Source organism: Thermobia domestica, chromosome 1, assembly GCF_964235325.1.
Source record: "Thermobia domestica chromosome 1, izTheDome1.hap1.1, whole genome shotgun sequence".
In the NCBI taxonomy this organism is placed as follows: Eukaryota; Metazoa; Arthropoda; class Insecta; order Zygentoma; family Lepismatidae; genus Thermobia; species Thermobia domestica.
In genome coordinates, this window is record NC_137454.1 from 354,381,190 (window position 1) to 354,402,790 (window position 21,601).

General features: G+C 35.2%; 1 protein-coding gene across 1 annotated transcript; it reads right to left on the reverse strand.

Annotated features, from left to right (window-relative positions):
- Window positions 1-1,046: 1,046 nt before the first annotated feature.
- Window positions 1,047-8,192, reverse strand: LOC145664111 (uncharacterized). The gene is made up of 4 exons (XM_081730473.1): window positions 7,829-8,192; window positions 6,435-6,612; window positions 5,110-5,206; window positions 1,047-1,168 (listed from the first exon to the last, which is right to left on the reverse strand). The coding sequence occupies exons 1-4, from the start codon at window positions 8,150-8,152 to the stop codon at window positions 1,105-1,107; spliced, it is 663 nt and encodes a 220-aa protein (XP_081586599.1). The 5' UTR covers window positions 8,153-8,192; the 3' UTR covers window positions 1,047-1,104.
- Between the last annotated feature and the right edge of the window lie 13,409 nt (window positions 8,193-21,601).

Consider the following 21,601-nt stretch of genomic DNA (forward strand, 5'->3'; position numbering starts at 1 on the left):
ATGAAATCAACCTCATATAGACAACAATCCTGCAAAAATAAACGTAAAGGTGACGACGAAAGAACTGTTAAACCTACATAAGCAATGTTCTGAAAAAGAATAGTTGTGTTCGGTCAAAATGAAAGCAAAATAATGTATACTTTCACAATCTATATTATGCTTCTTTCCTTGGTCCATTATGCGTCTTTGCAGCACGAGATTCAGGTTTATTTCTGTTGAGTAACATTATTAAAATATCATGTTAAATTATAAATCCATGTCTCACACAACATTGGTGTTGAATATATACCCCATACTCCAGTCTATTGAGATTAGTATCTTATCTCAACATAGAAAGCAACACTTTTCCTGAGTTCCTTGGTGAATATACTATGCGACCTGGCAGATCAGCATCCAATTAGTTTACCATTAACCACAGTTTGATGTTGAAGTTGAGCGTCCCGTTTCAGCACGAAGTTTTACATGAGACACTGACCTGTAGAATCCGAACAGTAATGCGTTCAGTGTTTGTAAGGTCTTCCACTCGGAATCGACCACAACCCTAGGCGCACCAAAGACGTACACCACTAGACAAGCGTCAAGGGCTAAGCAAACTTTTAAATTATCAGATTTCAGGAAAGAAAGAAATATAAATTAAATCTTAGAACCACTGCTACACAGGGTGCGAAATACTGAGGATGGCCATTCCCACACTTCAAAATTTTGAAAGAAAATTCATCCTCAATAATTTACTGGAGAGATAAGGTGACATCGACACTGTCAGAAGTATACAAACTATTTACAGTAAATCTGTGCAGTTAGTGGACAACCTAGTGGATAAGCATTATCCCTAACCTTACATATATCAATAATTTTGGATGTTCAATATATGAAATCTTCATTTCAAAACTTTCCAGTGCATTTTTTTTTACTTATTTATTTACTCCTATCTCTCCCCGATCATAACTGTTATGATTTCGCATCCTGCTGCTACATAATTGAAATAAATTATCCCTACATTCTACGCAATAACTGATATAAGGTTCCATGAAAACAATCAGCTTGTATTACAGTGTTATTTATTGAACTTATTTACATATTTTGTATTATTTCTAACTTATTTCCTTAATTGGGTTCCTCAACTTCAACGGTGTGACCTTCCACTACAGGTTTTGAATTTCTTCGTTCTCTGCAAAATAACGATCATAAATACATACTGAAAAACATGTAATTGATTGCACAGTTAAAAGAAAACATTCATATTGTTTACCTTATAAATACGCTCTCATTAAAATACATTATTATTCTTTGAAGTAAGTGCCACACAAGGCAACAGAGTCTGGCACTCGTTTCTCAGATCTGGTGATCCATGGCTTGGAAGCACTCCAAATATGATCTCTATAGCATTACTGTAGAATTTTTTATAGTGAATTAATATTCCCTAATCGAGCTCACCTATTCAGATGTTAGATTTGTAGTGTGACACTTCTTATTCAAAGTGTCTTGACTATGTCAAATACAATATAATTCATCTTCCCATACTGAAAATTAATAAAGTAATTTTAAACACTACTATACACAAACATTACCCAAACACTCTTTCGGTTTAGCGGCATCCCTTATATTCTACATTTTACGTTTTACAGCCTTATTTGATTAAATTTTGACGATCACTCATAAGAAACACTTGAAAGGAAAGAATCGCGTTTGTTACAATTACAACATACTCTCCCACAGTCTGATATTAAGTCGTCTCGGGATCGCACGAATCTGTCTGGGTCATACAGGGTCAGGGATCTGACTACTTCGGGAACACGAGTCACGAAGTATGTTACTCGTTTCATCACTGGTACCACTGCATGGTATTTATTCACTTTACCTATTTCAATGTTCTAGTGCCAGTAAATTTTCAGTAAAGTTTTTTTTTTAATTTCCTAGCTGAAAATGTGCATTGTTCTGTGAGAGCATCAATTGAGATAAATCCAGAAAATGTCATATTGACTCACTCGGTACTGTTGTATAAGCACGGCGTTACGAAAAACAAACGAAGTAATCACTGATATAAGAAATCACTGAGAGATGGAAGAACAAATATTTACTTATTTCTGTAATTTTCTCTCCATGCCTTGTATGAAATGCAATCTGATCTCACGATTCACAGGAAAGATAGGTCATAAGTGTGTGAACCTGTATACCTTGTATTCTTCACGGAGCAACATAAATAACAGATGATGACCTACAAGGCGTTATCCTGCGTCACGTACAACAGAACGCATGGGAAAGTGTAGTTCGCAATTCACAGGAAGAGTGTAGAATTTACTAAAGTAGGCACCGTGTACACGGACAACTTCGTACCATTTTGCAACGAGTTTGGAACATACCTTAGAGGTTCAATGAAATATTTCTCTTTAAAAATAAAAAATGAAAAAAGTTACTGGTGACTAATACGTAAAGAGGTGTTGAACAACAATTCATTGGAATTATTTGTGACAGTAAAACAAACGGATTTTAATCCTGAGCCTTACAGCGGAGGAATACATCTTTGCAACGTTTCATTCTTTCAAAACACAAGAATCACTGATAGGAAGACATGCATATTGCCTTCATCATACATATCAAATGAAGAAGGGATGACTCATTACCGTAAATGTAACACTAAGTTTATTTGACCCATATTCATTGAACGTCGTGTCGGAGTCATTAGCGTCGTTTCACAATTCATTATAGAGAAGTAATAAATACTCCTGCGACCTATCGACCTAGTTCTTTATATGACATCTTTGAAAGCAGAAACATTTCTCAGTGTACATGGCACAAGGCAGGAAAATCACTTCATTTACTTCAATCCAGTCAAATTCTGAATGCATTTTAAGACCTATGTCTCCCTATTTATTTTCCTGGTAATTTGTTGTTCGAGTGTTTACGCATACGCATACTTTGGCGTGCTCCATCCTATTGAAATGTTTTTGTCTTTGGGGAGAAAAAAAACTACTCTTACTTTTTTAATTTATTTTTTTATCACTGCCACTGCTGAATGAAGTCTTTATCTTGTGGATAAAACATTAACCTTTATTTCTTGTTCAATTTTAGTGTTGATTACTTCTTTTTCATACTGAATGAAGTCTTATCTTCCCGAAAACTCGGGAATGTCTTTGTAAGAGAGAAATGTGCATTTACTATTATTTTGTCTTTTAACAAAATTTTCTAACTGCTGAAGTCTTTATCTTCTAGGAAAAAAAACTGTTCCTTGATTAGTTTTAATGTTATTTTACTTCTTTTCTATCTCCTGAATGAAACCGTATCTTCTGAGAAGGACAAAAAGAACTACAATACCATCTGTATCTTAATTAATTATAGTACTTTATTGCTTGTTTCTATACTAAACGAAATAATCTTATCGTCTGGAAGATTCTGCAATTGCATATTTCTCTATTCCAATGGCATTGCAGAGTTTTCCAGAATGTAAGATGGTTTCATTTAGTATAGAAAAGAAGTAATTAACTCTAATCAATCAAGAAAGAGGGTGGTATTGTAGTTTTTCTCTCAAGAGATGAGTTCGTTCAGTAGATAGAAAGGATGTAAAATAACACTAAAATTAGTCAAGAAAAAAAGAGGTTAGTTGCTTTCTGTTTTTCATGCACCAGGTAGGAAATGTTTTTAGAAGGCAAATATAACAGTAAGTGCCTATCTCTCTATTACTCTGACATCGCAGTTTTCAAAAAATGAAATTTCCTTCAGTATAGAAAAGAAGTAATCAACACCAAAATTAATCAAGGAATAAATGTTAGCCTTAAAAAAAGATTTCATTCAGCAGAGAGGAGTAATCAAAAAATAAAATTAACAGAGGTACTTTCTTCCAGAAGACAAGAAAATAAAAATGTAAACAGTAATGAATCTCGATTTTAGTTAAAATTTCCATCCTCCGAGGAAAGTAACAGGAAAGTTGCTAAATTATAAGGGATAATAAAATAATAAATACATACAAGGTAAACATTTCATCTCATTTCACTGTGTACTAATACACGAGTGCGTAAAAATGAACTCATCTCGCTATATAAAATACAAAGACCTAAGTGATTGAGTGACCGACAGATCTTTGCACAGGCCAAATCGCTTAAGATAGACAAGTTAAATATGGACAGTACATGGTATTTGTTAGGTAGGATACCACTAAGGAAGGATTTTTGCAAATTCGACAGGAAGGGGAGGAAAATAGGTGTGGGACGTATTTTTAAAATATGACCATATCTCCGAATTCCTTAAGGTTACAGACTTGAAATTTGATATTCGGATGTCTCATTTCAAATAATTTGACATATTTAAGCGGTTTTTGATATTTTAGTGCAAAGGAAAAAAAGGTGAGAAAGAAAAGAAAAGGAGTGAGGATTACAATTATTATAAGATGTCGAAATCTCTGAATTTATGAAGGTTTGAAACATGAAATTTGGTATTTTCATATTATTTAAAATAAGTAGATAAGAATTTAAGCGCTTTTGAAATATGCCTCGGAGGTAAGAAAGGGGGGTGGAAAGAAAAATGGATGGGGATTATAATTATTATAGTAAAGTATTTAATCCCTTAAGGTGAGAGATTTGAAGTTCAGTATTTCCATTTCTCATTTAAAATACTTTGCCACGTGTTTCGGCCCTTTTTTTTCTTTTTTGACATGCTAGTAAAAAGGGAAAGAAACGATGTGGAGAGGAGAAAAAAAAGGTGGGGATTACAATTATTCTAATAAAATGTCGGTATCTCTAAATCTTTTAAGATTTGAAATATGGAAGTAACTTCTCATTTAAAATTATTACAAAAACGTTTTATTATACATATCCTAAAAGGAAGAAAAAGGGAAGGATTACAATTATTATAATAAGATGTTCATATCTTGGGGTCCGGGAAAGTAAGAGGCATTGAAACGGTGGAAATCTCTTTTTCCTCCAAATCCACAGAATTCTATGCATATGATATTGATCTAGTGACCTATAGATGTGAGAAATGTAGTGAATACAAAACGTATATGTAGAGAAGAACGCGTCCATGGACTAAGTTGCAGATCCCTAGCTTATTTAGTGATGGTAAGAACTTTCCGGTCTCTCTCGTGATTGTAAGGAAAATAGGTAAAACTATACTTACCTACGCAGTAGTCTAGGCTCCGCCTGCTGCAGCCAAACACCCAATACTTCCTTCACCGTTTCTTCTGTTGCGACGGTGTACATCTTACGAACAGCAGCTGAAAAGAAAGATAGAATTTCAAGCAAATACTAGCGATTTTTATTCTTTAAAAAAAAAAAAAAAACATTTGAAATAAATTTCCCTCTTAAATAGCTTTACGGAATTATGGTATCGTTTGTAAACATGGATACCTTGATACCTAGAGCTGAAACTAATTCCTATATTATTTTTCAAGTCACCTAAGCTAGGCCCCTATTTTGTGATTTTTATGTAAGGGTACTATAGAAAGTTATCTTCCACCACACTTCTGGTATATTATATAATGGAAAAGTTACATTTTTCGATACAAGTGTAACAAGACTTTCTTTCGGTGCCCTTAGTGGTGATATGGTTTTGAGTCAACGTTTAAAGTCACCTTAAATAACACTACAAAAAACACATTAGGTTTTGGCTAACTTCGTTGTCACGAAAAATTGAAAGATGAAGACGACAGAAAGACGAAAGTTTGACTATTCGCTGTCTTGAAAGCCTGCAACTTTTCTCTTTTGATACTGGAATTATGGTAACTTCGAAAGCTATGTTCTTCTAGTGTTTTATCTGCGTTCCAGTGTTAGACAAAGAGCTCTGAAATTTTGCACCTTTAAAATATCGGCAGGGGAGACAGTTTGGCATACTATGTAATACTACCAGACTAATAGTGTTGCCAACCCAACAAAAGTTATATTCGTGTGGTAGACAGTATCAAATTTACAGGTATACACGAAAAGTCTGGTGCAAAATTATACTTCACAGTAGTGATTCCTACACTGTACTTCAATTTAAATTCGTTGACACTATTGACTTTATTTAGCCCTGGAATCATTCCTACCTTGGAATTTTATTTGGTTTTAGATTTTCCGTGCACCTTACAAATTCTTTTGAATGCTTTTTCAAGCAAAGATTTGTTTAAATATGTACTTTGCCAGTAAAGCTGTGTTTACAACATAGAGTGTTGGATCAGTTATTGAATTTCCTATACATTCTACACAGATGTTATATTCACCCAGTAAGGGTGAACACATTTACATATTTTACTACTTGACAGTAAAAGAATCCTAAAGTACTCAAAGCACACTTTATTCATGAAGAATTACTTCTGATTGTTTGGGACATACTAATATGAGAACACACGTCCAGTACGAGAGAAGTAAGACTTAATAATTAGCAAACTGGAATTTTGTATGGTTAGTAGCATAAATAAATAAATGAAGTTAAATATTTCAGTACAACTTTTCAAATCAACTTACTGTTGATCTTATTGCACATTTGGTTGGACCCAAAGGTGTGCTTTTTTGCTTCATGATCCTTGGTTTCCTGCCAGAGTAGGAGAATTCCATTGCGAGTTTGTCGCACAAAGTTCTTCTTATTGTATTGTGAGCGAAACCTTTTAAAATCCTTACCACCAATTGACAGTAATACTTTTACCTGAAAGAAAGGAAAGTATTTAGATCTAATGCATGCTGAAATCAAAAAGAAAAACAATATATATAAGGGTTCGTATTGTTATGTTTTTCTACCAGTGGGAAAAAAAACGAAGCATGAATTTAACTAGATTAATTTTTAGATACCGTAATGTGAAGTGTGAAAAAAAAAAAGGCGTGGGGTTCTGAGTTTCACGGAAGGCCGTATGAAATGGGCTACGTGACTAACAAAAACTGTTCACCTGGGATTTATTTGGTAACTTTCAGCTTTATATCGGAATAGCGTTTATTGAAAAGGACCATCGTCCGTTTGAATTAGAAAAAAATACTACATATATATGTGTGTGTGTGTGTGTTTGTGTTTGTGTTTGTGTGTGTGTATGCATATGGAAATTACATACACTTCCAAAAGTAACAAGTAACAGTGGGTTAATCAGTGCTGCCAACAAGTAGTGTCAGAAAATAGCTAAATGACGCACAAAAGCTAGCTAAAAATGGCTCAACTTACCTTAAATTATAGGTAACAGAATTTAGGAATAAAGAAACTAAATATTTGGTACTTTAAGTCTACTAGTTTACAAAGATGTTCTAATATTATTTATCTTTTGATATCCTCAAATCAAACAGTTTCACAATACAATTTGTTCCTTCATTGACTAGAAGTATTAATAATAAAATCTCTTGAATTATTTTCAACTTCTAATGCAGGGTATGGCTTGATAACACTATTGATCTATCACAAAAATATATACATGCACATGCACGCATCTCAACAAGAAAAACTCCACCCAAACTAAAAATACACTAGAAACTAATCAAACAAATTGACTATGGAGAAACCAGATCCAGAAATCCCAATTTACCGTGACGGATAAGTGAGACTGATAAAAGATATCTAATCTACTGTGACAATGTAAGTGCTGTTGTAAACAAAAGAATTAGAAAAATACCAAGATAAACTACTTTTTTAAGGTTTTTCATATTTTCTAAAAAAAAAATTGACTGCAAAAGATTTAATTGCCGCCTAAATGACTATATTAGCAAGTTGACCAAAATTATAGTCCATAGCTAATGCACATGATAATGGCTAAATTGGCAAAAATGGAGTTGATTCTAACATTTAGTCAAAAGAGAGATGTTCCAATAAGACGTACATTAAAAGATATAACAAAGATTTGAAACCTGCTTCATAACTTGTACAGGTTTGATAGGATACTTACATATTTCTTTCCGAAGTTAGTTTCTTCAAGCTTTCTCTCAAATGTTTGAAAATCATTCAACGTTCGCAGAGGCAGAAGGCCAAGAAGTTCGGATTCTTCGTTTATGGACTCTGCTTTCACACTCACACCATTAATTAGAAGTGTGTCGACCTTCTTCTCGACGGAAGATACTCTTTCACTAAGGTCAGCTAAAGTAGATTGCATTTGGCCAAATACAATTCTGATATCTGCAATAAATTGTAGGAAATATTGTTTTGAAGGTGTTAATATAACTAGAAAATATATTATTTCACAAAACATTGAAACAATTAAATGTACATTCATGTTCAAAATGATTGTCGCATATCTATAACTGTCTTCTTGTAAGCATATAATTTGATAATGACTTTGCAGGGTACTTTTAATACCGATACTATGTGTATAATCGAGAAATGTATATTTGTGGAAAATTTTATAGGGAAAGAATTATAAGCACATAAATTAGAATGAGTAAAACAAATGGACAAGAAAGTTTTATTTTCGTTTTATTGTTCTTATTTACTGCTCTTTTGACATGAAATTTGCCACATACATGTCTGCCGATTATGCACATACCAACATTATAAGAAATACAGGGCGAATTCGTTATAAAATTTTATTCCTACAACATATTTATAGACATGCGACAATAATTTTGGACATGGATGTACGTTTGTGGTGGACAAACACCGTGTACGCAGATTTTCTCAGGGTTCTACCATTCCCCTCCACTTAATTCAATCCATTATTTAATTCATTCTCATCATCACCGTCTCCTTTAGGCTGCCCCGCATAACCGTGGGACAAAACTCAAAGATTTTATTTAAATATGATTTCGCTGTTCATTTAATCAGAAATCTTGGGGGGGAAAGTGGGGAACAATTAGGAAGACGTGTGTAGAAGACCACTACGTTGGAGAATTATGACCAGGTCATTAGAGTATGACGTTATAAATCAGCACTGCGGAAGGAAAGGGTTGATTGCTCAGAGGTAGAACGTTGCCTTTTGGTGCGACGGATCTTTGGTTCAATCTCCGGCCTTATGAGTTTATGATGGAAAATATCATATTCGTGAGGGTTTTCCCGTTCTCATGCCACTAATTCCTTCATAATCATTCACTATCATTAGTCATCCGTGTATCTTAACAGTAACCCTAGGAAGACTAAACTATAATTGGTCACGTGAAAGACTAAGGGGGGTCAATTTTGCTCGTGGTTGTAAATTCCAATTTTAACCCTACTAATTTATTTTAAAGTTATTTAATGACTGCTACTAATAAATGAGAGTTGTAAAATTATTTTAAGACTTGTGAAATTTTATTTTAATAGGAAATATTACAAGTCCCAGTACAGACTACTACCGCATTTGGTTAGCAGACATGAAGTAGCTTGAAATACATTAGCCTGTGTAGACAAGTTACTATACTAAACCTGAGAGTATTAAGTTTGCTCAATGTATAAAAGTAGATTATGTTAATTTAGTCATCCATTCAAAGAATAGATAAGTTTACATGATCCTTTCAAAGTAAAACTGTACTCCTCTTAACATTTCTAAGTTGCTAAAAAAATGTACTTAGTCTCCTGCGCTAAAAAAAAAAAAACTACCACAATAATGTGCTTTCTAATAAAACTAAATTTAAGTTTAGATTACAGAAGAAAATACAAAAAAATTCAAACGTTGTAAAATTCATTTGTTCGGGCAAAGAGAAAAAGAAAGTGCGGGTAAATTTGGCCAACCTTCGTCTTTCTATGGTTAAGGACATAACAGCGGGGTTATGAAGAACGGGACCTACAGCTTAAAGTGAGATCCGAACCACTACTCAGTTTGCAGAGAGATATTGTCCTTCATTTGAACTCGAAACCAGAATCCCTTGATAACAAAGGCGATAAATCCACAGACTCATCATCCACGGAGGTCAACTGATAGAAATACGTTGCAGTGATCTTGCATACTTGTGAGTATTTTAGGAGCCACTTAAGAACCAAAAGGGAAAGAACTGCAAAATGGAATCACTCTATAGTTATACAGATTAAATCAATGGACAATTTTAAAAGACTATATAGTACAGAAGATCTAATTTAGTCAGTCAGAAATATAGGCTTAATTTAATTTGCTTATCAACACAGGAAGTGACTAATAGTTCTGGACCATTCATACTATCTTTCTAAATAAAACTTTTTATTATTATTATTATTAACAAACCAGTCAAACCTAATAGAAATCTCTGTTTCGTCGATTTACTTTCCAATGTTATAAATTTAGACACTTAATCAGCTTCTGTGGAAAAGTTTTGTTGACCGTCCGCTAGTGTGGCAGCGCACTACAGGCAGTTCGGCGGGAACTCCAAACTTGATAAAATAAAATCACAATTAAAGAGACAAGTTAAAAAAGTATTTTTCACGAATCCCACCCCCACTCAACTTGTGGTCTATCATGCCTCCGACAAGGAAAATTCAAGCTTAACCAATGCTGAAGGAGTAGACTGCTAAATAATTTATGATGTAATGGCAAATCATTTGCAGAACTAGTTGACCTATGACCTCTAGTTTGAGCGAGTTGCGTTCATTTCTCGAGGTTGCGACCTTGTTCAATCGAATCATCAGCCTCAAATTACCTTTACTCTTAAAAAAAAAAAAAGGCAACGGTTACTATACTTTAATCTAAGGTAAACGTATTTAAACAAAAAAAAAACTGGTGTAAAGCAAACATTCCGGTTTAAGTGAAAAAAAGTTTTAAAAAAACACGATTTTGGCCAATCCTGAAAAATAGCGTTATTTCTGTATTACATCCGTTCAGATTGCAAATATTTTTCTGAGATTTTAGATCCAGACTTTATTAACCTGGTAGAAAAAAAAGTAAACAAAAGCACTAAAATCAATTAAGAGACAGAAGTTACTGTTTTTAGAGGATAAAAATATAAAAATGTAAGCAACGAAAAACCTAGTTTTCTTCAAACTTACACCCTCGACTTCTTAGCTTACAAACTTCAAACTAATATGCCAACTTATTTTCGCGTAATAATCCACTGTGAATTATTATTAATATCTAATAAGTAATTTTTCGAAATTCATCGTTCTTTTACCCTAAACCCAAAAGTCCATACCCGATCGAACCTTTCCTTGCACTTATTGTAAAGCGATGAAATGAGTGATATCACTTAATCTAAGATTGATGAAGTATACCTTAGAATAAGTAATTGTTACTAAATAAAGTCGGACATAAGTATTTATATTCTTCAATTTTGCCCCCAACCTCCGAATAAATATGGAAGAACATAAGGAACGAAAGATAAGCATGATGCATTCTAAAATGAGTGAAATATCCAGGCTTGCTTGCTGCATTTAAATATCATCCGTACCGATTCTTGGGGAAGCCACATCAGTGTATCGGTGTAAAATTTTTAGTGTATCGGTGAAAGCTAAAACAAGAAAGCTTAGGCAATGTATTAATTCAAAGCAGTTTTCTCCTCGATTGTAGAGATAAAACGTAATTTTCATTACTTTAGCGGACGGCTCTCCAAATTTAAATCGATTTTGTTGATTTTTTCACTAGATTTGGGGCACTACTTTACAAACGCTTCACGAACCACAGCTGAGCGAGCGGAGGGGATTAGAAGCCCCGTAGGACTTGTTTTTTCCCCTTATCTTTTAAGTTACACACGATTGGCATTGCAGCCATTGAGACTGTCATTTTCCAAAACTTAACATACAAATACTGGCATTTCGTTCCTTGCTTGTATTCAACCGCCTTCCGCCCTGGCAAATAGCTCCACCATAACATACTTACTTTCCCATGTATACTCATTTGCATATACAATTTATTGAGTTTAAAACACTTACATTATCATTTAACTACCTTCATTATTAATATGTGGTTAACTTTAGCAGATGGCTCTACCTAGTTAAATAAATTATTTTAATGTGTTTAGACTTCATAAATCGTGTCTGTTATATAGAATCCTACGAAATGGAAAATTAAGTATGTTATGGTGGATCTAATTGACAAGGCGGTAGGCAGACGAATACAAGCAAGGAATGAGATGGCAGTAAGTACATATGAAGCTTTGGAAAATGACCGTCTGCAATGGTTGCAATGCCAAACGCGTGTAACTTAAAAAGTAGGGAAAAAACGAGCCCTGTGGGGCATCTATTCCCCTTCGCTCGCTCAGCTATGCTACGTAAAGTGTTATGTAACGGCATATTTTTTGAACTGGGGGGGGGGCAATATTTTGCTTAAATTTTGTACTTTCTTGGTATATATTTTGTATTTTTTTATGGTTTAGGTAGGTTAAGTTAGTTTGGGTTAGTTTAGGTTAGGCTGGGTTAAGATACTTGGGCATTACTCGAGCAGATGGTTCTAGCAAATGTTCACACATTGCATTTCCCAGTTCCTTTTTGTAGAATATCCACTAAATGAGAAGCTAGTGCATAAACCACGAACCAACTTGTGCTAGGTGGCCACAAAACAAAAGCACGAATGCCATCTAACCGAGTCAGGGCAGGAGTGTAACTTAGAGTCCCGAGCGGAGCGAGGGGATGCGTCCGTAGAGAGCAGGCGTGTCAGCGACGGAAAACATGCACATAAACGAGGAAAGTGGAAAAATACATAAAATATCCGCAATAATTTTTACATGGTGATTTTACCTGAATTCGTACTTTCTTCCTATATTTTCTGTTTTTGACGATTTAGGTTAGGATTGGTTAGTTATGTTAGTAATTACGGTTACGTAACACCAACTCATTTCTCCTGTAAACACGGTGGTTTTACCTGATTTTGGTCCCCAAGTTCCAAAATTCTCTATATGTAACAGTATTATCTCAAATCTAGTGAAAAATGACCATAAAATCGATATAAATATGGTACAGCCGTCTGCTAAAGCAATGCCTTAACAGTTATCAAGTATTCAACCTATAAATTTTTAATATGATAAAGCCGTCTGCTGAAGTTAACCCTCTAATTTTTGTATTGATATTCAGGGGTGCCCGAGGAAAATTTTCTAGGGAGGGGCCCATCTCCACGGTTGCTATATTACGCATGGTATTTAATATACATGGTTTCCTATATTACGTATACATTTTCGTAAGCCAAAGGGGGCCCGGGCCCCACCCCCCTCCCCTTCGGGCGCCTATGCTGATGCTAATTGTCAAGAACCATCACTGAATTTAAAGAATCCAATGGCTAAATATGGTATACATTATACGGATGAACACACTTAAAAAAAAAAGAAAACTACATAAAAGGTATAAACATAAAATTCCATCCATATTTGAAAAGTAATGACGTAATACTATCCTAAAAGCGCTCAGCGCACCAGTCTAAAATAAAAGTCACCTTTTTATTTTGTAATTAAAACTAAAGTAGGGCTTACTATTACATTTCATACACATAGCTTACCTTTGTTTACCTTTTGGAAGAAATCAAGCGCCAAAACTCAGACTACTCACCAATCCTACAGAAGGCTCCATTTGCTAAACAATCGACAAACGTCAAGCGTTTTGAATCAAGCTTGAAATAGGCTTAGTAGAAAGTTGATAAATTCAAGCTTCTTTTCAAGTTAAAAACAAGCTAAAATAAACGTTGATTGTCGCTTGTCGCATTCAAGCTTCTTTTCAAGTTAAAAACAAGCTAAAATAAAGGTTGATTGTCGCTTGTCGCATCAACTGTACATTGCTAAGCCAAAATCAAGGGAAAGCGACCCTTGATTTAAGCTTACATGCTATCTGGGAAACTGCACAAACTAGGATGGATGATTTCACACGGTCCTAGGGATAAGTAATTGATTGAGACGAAGAAATCATTGAAACTTATAGTTTATCCGATGATTCAGTACTGTATTTTCATTTATTTGCAACAGTTTATTTAGAATAAATAATTTGAAGGTATTATCTTAATTTAACTCTATAAGACCCTGTAATTGTATTCTATAACTTCAGTTCCGTACCCAATCAGCTAGCAAGGCACGGTGGTTGTATTATACATAATATGCAAATTTATTAATTACTAATATATATATATATATATATATATATATATATATATATATATATAATCATTGAAAATAACTGATATTAGTGGCGAATGCACAGTTTCCGGGCTCGCTGTGATGAATAGTGACTTTGAATCGCGTTAAAATGTAAACTCTCGACGCAAAAGGGAATAAGAGGTGACGAGACGTCTAATTAATGCTAGTATATATATATATATATATATATATATATATATATATATATATATATATATAGTGTCTATATCCTCTTCGGTCAAATTTATACAGGTGATAGATGTTCCGAATATACGTATTTTGAGATGGGAATACGAAGGTCGAACACATCTAACTCAAACGTTGATCTTGAAGTTGCAGCAATGTATGGGAACAAGATGTCTCAATAACAATAATAATCATGTTTAGCAAGTCGATGTAGCTTGCTTTATGGTGCATAACACTGCATTTGAGTACGTGAGGTTCAGCACAAACAAACTGCTGCTGCCGAGATGTGAGTGAAGAAAGTGCATTTTCTGTGTCATGTTGCAGCCAATGTTTTGATAATCATGAATTAATTCATCCACAAGGTTCCTGTAATTGTCAGCTCTTTTGTTTCCCAAGAACAATGTGGTCAAATTACGGAAACAACGTCACGCATGCAGCTGATCAGGGCTTAGAGTGGCCTCATAGTCAGAGTCATTTAGTATCTGGCGTATCTGTGGACTAATGAATATTCCCTGTTTGATCTTCTCTGTACTTAATCGTGGAAACTTCATGCACTAATATCCGAATGCTGCTTCATTCGTGTTCACTGCCTTTACAAACGCTCTCATAAGTCCCGACTTAATATGCTGTGGTGGGAGAACAATTTTCTGGGGGTTCACTAGAGGTTCATTTAACAATATTTTTTGAGCCAGGAATCAAAGGTGTTCTTAAAGGCCACTCCTTTTATGTATAGTGTTTATCTCTTGCGCGACTGTCCACTCACATATATAACAACAATACTTATTATAACCTCCTTTCAAACCCAACAAAATCGAAATTACTTTGAAATCTCCACATACTAGCCATTCATGCTGATTGTAACTAATGACGCCTAGAACAGATTTCAAAGTAGTGTACGTTTCTTTTGCTAAAGTTGCATATGTGACAGTGATGGATGGTCGTTCGTCATTATTATGTAACAGTACATCTTTCCGGTTGTTTTGGAACCATCTATGAATAGTCTCCACTCGTCCGGTGTGTATGCAATATGTAGGTCATGAAACAAACCTTCAACATCACTCCAGAATGTAATGTCACCTTAAGTACTGAAATGGTTCTCAAGTTCTCTCTGACGATCCCGAAAAACTGAGACTCACAGTGTTTCAGCTAAAAGGTTCCACTGCTGCAGTCGTGAGGCTAACACTTCAGCTTTACACTTCGGGAGGTCTAAATCCCTTATCAGATGACTGAGTTCACGTTGTGTGATTTTGTGTGTTTCGCTGTATGAAGATGGCGTAAATGAAGGATCAACAACACTGCTGGATGGATGCACTTCTTCGGCTGGATGTGAAGAATCAGCATTCTCGCTATCACTGCTTGATGTTGTTGCGTTTGGGAGAACAGGAACTGGCAGTCCTTGTCCATGAGGCACAGGGCGAATTACAGATGGGATGTCAGGGTTATTCGATGTTTCTCTCCCTTTTGGTATTGATTCCTTTCTTCAAGGGCGGTGTCGTACAAAAATAGCAATCAGGCATATGATTTGTGGGTTCACGCCAAACATCAGGCACGCCAAACTTCATCGAGACGTTTTTCCCATGCATCCAAACATTTAGTACGGAGGAACACGAAATACAACACACGTGTGGAGCCCAAGATTTGTCTTGGTCTCCCAATGTACAACCTAAATACAATGACTAGGCTTTCCTTACTGCATCAGTAAGTGGTCGACTTCTATTACCACAAATAGCGGATGCACAAATATAACAAAAGTTATCAGGATTGTTCTTGCAGGTGCGGGGCAATTGTCTAGAAAACCGACACTCGTTCAAATAACACAAACACTGGCAGTTTAATCCAAATACTTTACTGTATATACATTCACCACCAACAACCTCTCAACCAAGACACATTACAGTACAGTGAAAGAGAGCGCGGACACACACACACACGCCGCCAACAAGATTCAGCCTGTCGAATGATCAGGTGATTGGATCGTGGGCACATGAGTGAGTTTTACGCATTGTTGCCAGATCCAACAAGTACAACTTGCTTAACGACGGCAGCAAAACCGTTGTTACACTTCTTTTTATATTGCTATTATAACAACAACGCAATTCATTTGTTCCCTAAGTACGTGTGACATTTACCCCTTCGAACTTTCTTGACAATACGGTCACCCCATGGGAAGAACATTTCTTTGTGTGGATGTGAATAGAATATAAATTGTTGGTGTCAACGTATATTTTATGATTATATTTATCCGAGGATTGCCAGTGCAGTTATTTATTGCAGGATTGCCAAATGTAGACAGAAAAAAGGCGGGATTTTGATGAAAGGGAAATTTTCGTGCAATATTTTAGTACATAAAATCCCCCACCCGAGTACATTCTACCGAAATGATAGTTACATTGCCTGAATGTGTTGTCCTATAGTTCTGTTCGCCATACGGAAGTAAATATTACATTTTTAATGTACATGTTGTAAAGGTATATAAAATTTCGACATTTCGGTAGAAGGGATAATATTTTTTTACAGTTCGGCTCGCTTCGATCATGACGACATTTGCAGAAAACATTCCCAATATTGACAGGTTACTTTTCAAATATAAATTATAATTTTACTATTGCAGGGTTGCCAGTAAAAATATAAAACATCCTAGTTCCTTCTAAAAATGGGATATTTTCGAATATATGGGTATATAATTTCCCAACGGTACCAGTTACCGGAACAATTGTTGAAGTTTCAGAACGTACGGTCATCGGTGAATAGAAAGTGGTATCACACATTCCGTAACGATAAATAGAGACGTAATTATATGTTCCTGAGTAAAACCTAAAAAAATAGATGTGTAAAACATGAATTCTTAAGGTAAATTCCACATTTACTATCAACCCTGCGCTAACAGCTAATTTTAAGTGTAATATTCGTATTCAGCGCCTCGAAATCTATAAAGATTGGCTACTTTCGTTTCTGTAAAAAATAAAGTGAAAATTTGTTGACCAATATTAGCGATAGCACATGATGTGAAACTACTTGAAAACAGGATAGAAGAAATATATTTTAATATTCAAATTTAATCCCTAATACTGAGATTGAATGCTATTACATTAAGCATTTCTATTAATTTCTAGTTCGCTTCTAGATGTATAGATACAAGAAAAAATTATAATAACCCATTTAAAAATACAACAATCACATTCTATTCATTTTTATTTTATTATTTTCCATTTCAAAAAAATGTATTTCGAAAATGTTAATTCCTTACTTACAAGAAAGGTCCATAAACCACTAGATTGAATTTTAAAGAAAATTAGTGACAAGATTCAATTATAATTGCTAAGTAACTTAATAACAGTCACTCGACGCGAAAATGCTTCATTCAGCTGCTACAAGGACGCAATCTTGAAATCCATTAGCAAAGCCCAGGAATTCCCCTTTTGGCACAAAAATGAAATCGTTTTGCTAGATCCGACTCTACTATTGTAAACCGGGATAGAACATCTATATGTGTGAATAGTTCATTGCATGATTGCCATCTTAAGGCGCCCTAATTAATCGCGGGCAAATATATAAATGTTGTGTCTGGTCATGTGAGGTTACGTGTGTTATCAAAGAGCACTGAAATTTAGCCTGAATCAATTTCTTTAACAAAACATCGCATATTTGTTTTCACTTCAGAGTTAAGAACTCTCTCATCCATAGAAACATATAAAAACTGTGTGAGTTAGATTATTGTAATGAATTACTGTCGTGCGAGCAGTTGCACGGTTTTAACTAATGCAGTAGTAGTCACTTGATGTACAAGAGCCAGTACACCATTCGGTTATTGAGCCTAGTGAGAGAAATCATGAATTAAATTGAAATACCTGTTGACAAAATTGAAATGCAACACATTTTACCCATTTCCAAGCGGCATTTAATAACAAGTATAGTTCGATTATGTACAGGATTTACATTCTGTAATGTATCATGCAGTATAAGTAAGGTGCAGCCACACATATGAGTTTTCAAGGACGTGTATCGAAGTTATAAAAAAATTATTAACCCCGGTGCATATAAACAAATACTAACCTATTAACCTTTTGCTCTTCAGTGTTGGTGATGGAGATCCATAATGAAGTGACTAGCATACAGCATTTTGCAGACTTTACAATGCACTTTCGACACAATCTTTATGGCCACAGACACTATTATCTACTCGCCACTTAGTCTCAAGATATTTCCAAATGAGTCTGCTCTTGCTCTTGTAACTTTCCCACATTTCTGCCATGCAAATCGAGCATGTGCTTTAGAACTAGTTAAGAAAATTGATGATACACAACAGAATGTATTTTCAATATGCAGACTGAGTCATGTAACTTTTTTGGTGTATAACAAACAATGAATTTATGTCAAAGATAATCCTCAACTATCCGAATTACTAGCTTATCCTGCAGATGAAAGTATACATTAAGAGGATGATTACACTTGTGGCCTTTGGGATAAAAGTTCAGCACGAGTGTGTTCTCCATGTAATATTTCTTGCACGTCTTACCTGTTTGTCCACTCCAAGAGTCAAGCATTAGCAAGACCGTCTTTTTCTCATCAGAAATAAGCACTTTTATAGCCACCGCCTGACGTGTTTCCGAGTGAGTTCACTTGATTTGCTCGCATCAATAACAATGTTGGAGGGTGTATGTTTAGGTAACAGTTATTTCATTTTGGCTCCGTGCAATCTTTTGGGCTCTGGGAAACACATATACATGAGTGTGCCCAGCTGCCATGAGAAATATTTGTTTGAATGGTGTGTGAAAAAGACTGATCAACTGCTGTAGTATGTTTCTCATCTATTTCTGATAGAGTTTTACCAGAAGTAATTTCGTGACACTTAGCCGTATCAGCACTAAAGATGCATTCAGTGTTGTACGGTTTCTCGTGTATTATGTTATTAATATTAACACTCTTAACGTCCTCGACTCCATTTTGACCCATTTTTGTTTTTGATGTCACATAACTCCTAAAGTATATCATCTAAACTTCTAATACTGCGTGACTTTCATTAATTTTACTATGTTTCCATACATAATTAATATAAACTCTGTAGGTGTTTAAAATGGAGAGCAATAAAAATGTTTACACTTAAGTCCCTCTGGGTCCAATTGGACCCAAACACTTTACTATTTAAATCTTATGCTGTATTCGGACCAGTTCTCTTTGAAATGAACCTGTTTATGTTCACGCATTGCTGTGGTAAACTCATTCTTCGTTTTCGGATATTGGCAAATTTGCCACAAAGCGGGAAATTCACATTGGTAAGGGAAATTCAGGCACTTTCCTAAAAACAGTGAGATATCGGAAAGTTCTTGCATTCTTCACTTTTTTGAACATTATACTTGATCAGTGAGGTTATCATTTATTCTTGCACTCTTACTTTCATGGTGCAATAATATATTTTTTGGGGGGATTGTCGGTGGCCAATGGATATATAAAAATTATAACATTTGCAATTTATATTGTATGGGTATATATTGATATCTGCCTTACCCCTGTCCCGCTCCACTTGTGGTTGCATCGCTGCTTTTTCTCTCCATATTTTTGCGGATAGGTTTCAGATTGTTATATTTCCATTATAAACCATAATATTACAGCCTTCTATGGCCTTACTCTTTCAGATTTATTGTATATGTGTGTGCGCGAGGGCATTTGTGTTCAAAGGGAAATGTAAATCAGTCCAGGGACTTTGGTGTCTTGCAAAGGAAATTTCTGTTCAGTAAACTGGCAACAATAATTGTTATGAAATTTGGTGGGATGGCGGTGCTATCACGTGAGGAAATTCTTGAAGAAATATTTCAGTCAGATGAGGAAGAAGTTGCATCGGAAATACCGGATAATATATCTATACACAGTAACCTATCATCGTCAGAAGCTCATAGTGAATGTGAAATAGCTGATGTGAGTAATTTATTGTTGTCAAAGGACAAAACAGTTGTGTAGGAAACGGAACTCCCGAGTAATGTAGGAAGGTCCTTCGTGAAATGTGGTCCGTTTGATTCCTGGGATTACTAAATATGCAACAGGGTGTATTCCTGATGAACAGTCGGCTTTTATGTTGTTTTTCTCCCTTTCTGTTCAGCATATAATATTGAAATACAGAAACTTAGAAGAACAGCGCGTATATGGTGTCGAATGGAAAAACCTTGATGAAATAGATTTGATGGCATTTGTCGGTTTGCTACTATTAGATGGTGTGTATAAATCTAACAACGAATGTACTGAATCCTTGTGGCATCCTGATAAAGGACGCAGTATTTTCAGAGAAGCAATGTCTTGGAAACATTTCAATATGATTTCGCGAGTTCTTCGATTTGATACAAGGCCACACCCGACTTTGAATGAAATTCACACCTATCAGAGGGTTGTGGGAAAATTGGCTTCAGGTCTTACCAAAATGTTATTATTCAGGAGTGTTTGTCACAATTGATGAACAGCTTGTGGTATTCTTTGGCAATTGGCCAATTCGCCAGTATATTTCAAAAAAGCCGGCGAAGTATGGTATCAAGTTTTGGGTGTTATGTGATAACGATTCCAGTTATGTTTGGAACATTCAGCCGTATACAGGAAAGTGTGATGGTGATGCAGAGAAAAAATCAAGGAATGAGGGTTGTACAGGACTTATCAAAAGGTCTAAAAGGACATAACATAACGACTGACAGTTTTTTTTACTTCATACCAATTGGTTGTTGAGTTGATTTTGAGTTTAACGTCCCGTTCAGCAGCGAGGCTATATGAGACGTGGACCTACTGATTAACGTGGAATCCGAACCACATGAGCCCCCGTCGGCTCATTCATACCAATTGGGTCAAGTGTTGCTGAAGGGTAATCTTACTCATGTTTGAACAATCAGAAAAAAATAAGCCTTCAATACCACCTGCACTCTTGAATACCAAGAATAAGCAGAGATATGAGTCCACATTTGCGTTTACAAAGGATAAAACTCTAGTGTCCTATGTTCCAAAGAAAAATAAATGCGTTATCTTAGAAAGTACTATGCATGGTGATAAGAAAGTGAGTGATAATCAGGTGAAAAACCGGAAATAATCACAACATACAATAAAATAAAAGGATCTGTCGATGCTTTAGATAGAATGATTTCCACTTTTTCTTGCAAGAGGAACACTAACACATGGCCAATTGTGGTGTTTTGCAACATGCTAGATATTGCAGCTGTTAACGCGTACATACTATTCAAGTCTGTGAATTCAACATGGAGAGAAAAATGTTTCGATGGCCGAAGGATTTTTTTGGAAAACCTGGCAGCTAACTTGATCAATCAGCAGATTGAAAGAAGAGCGGCACTACCAAGAACATCAGCTTTAAAGAACATAGTGCAAATAATTCAGAAGAAAGCAGACAGTTTCCAACAGTCACAGATCTCGTCGTGTATTACACCATCAAGAAAAAGAAGAAGATATTATTTGTATATAAATACAGACAAAAAAAGCACATTACGTTGCGCAAAGTGTCAGAAATTTACCTGTAAGTAGCATGTGAATTATACCTGCACAAATTGTATGTAAAATGTTGA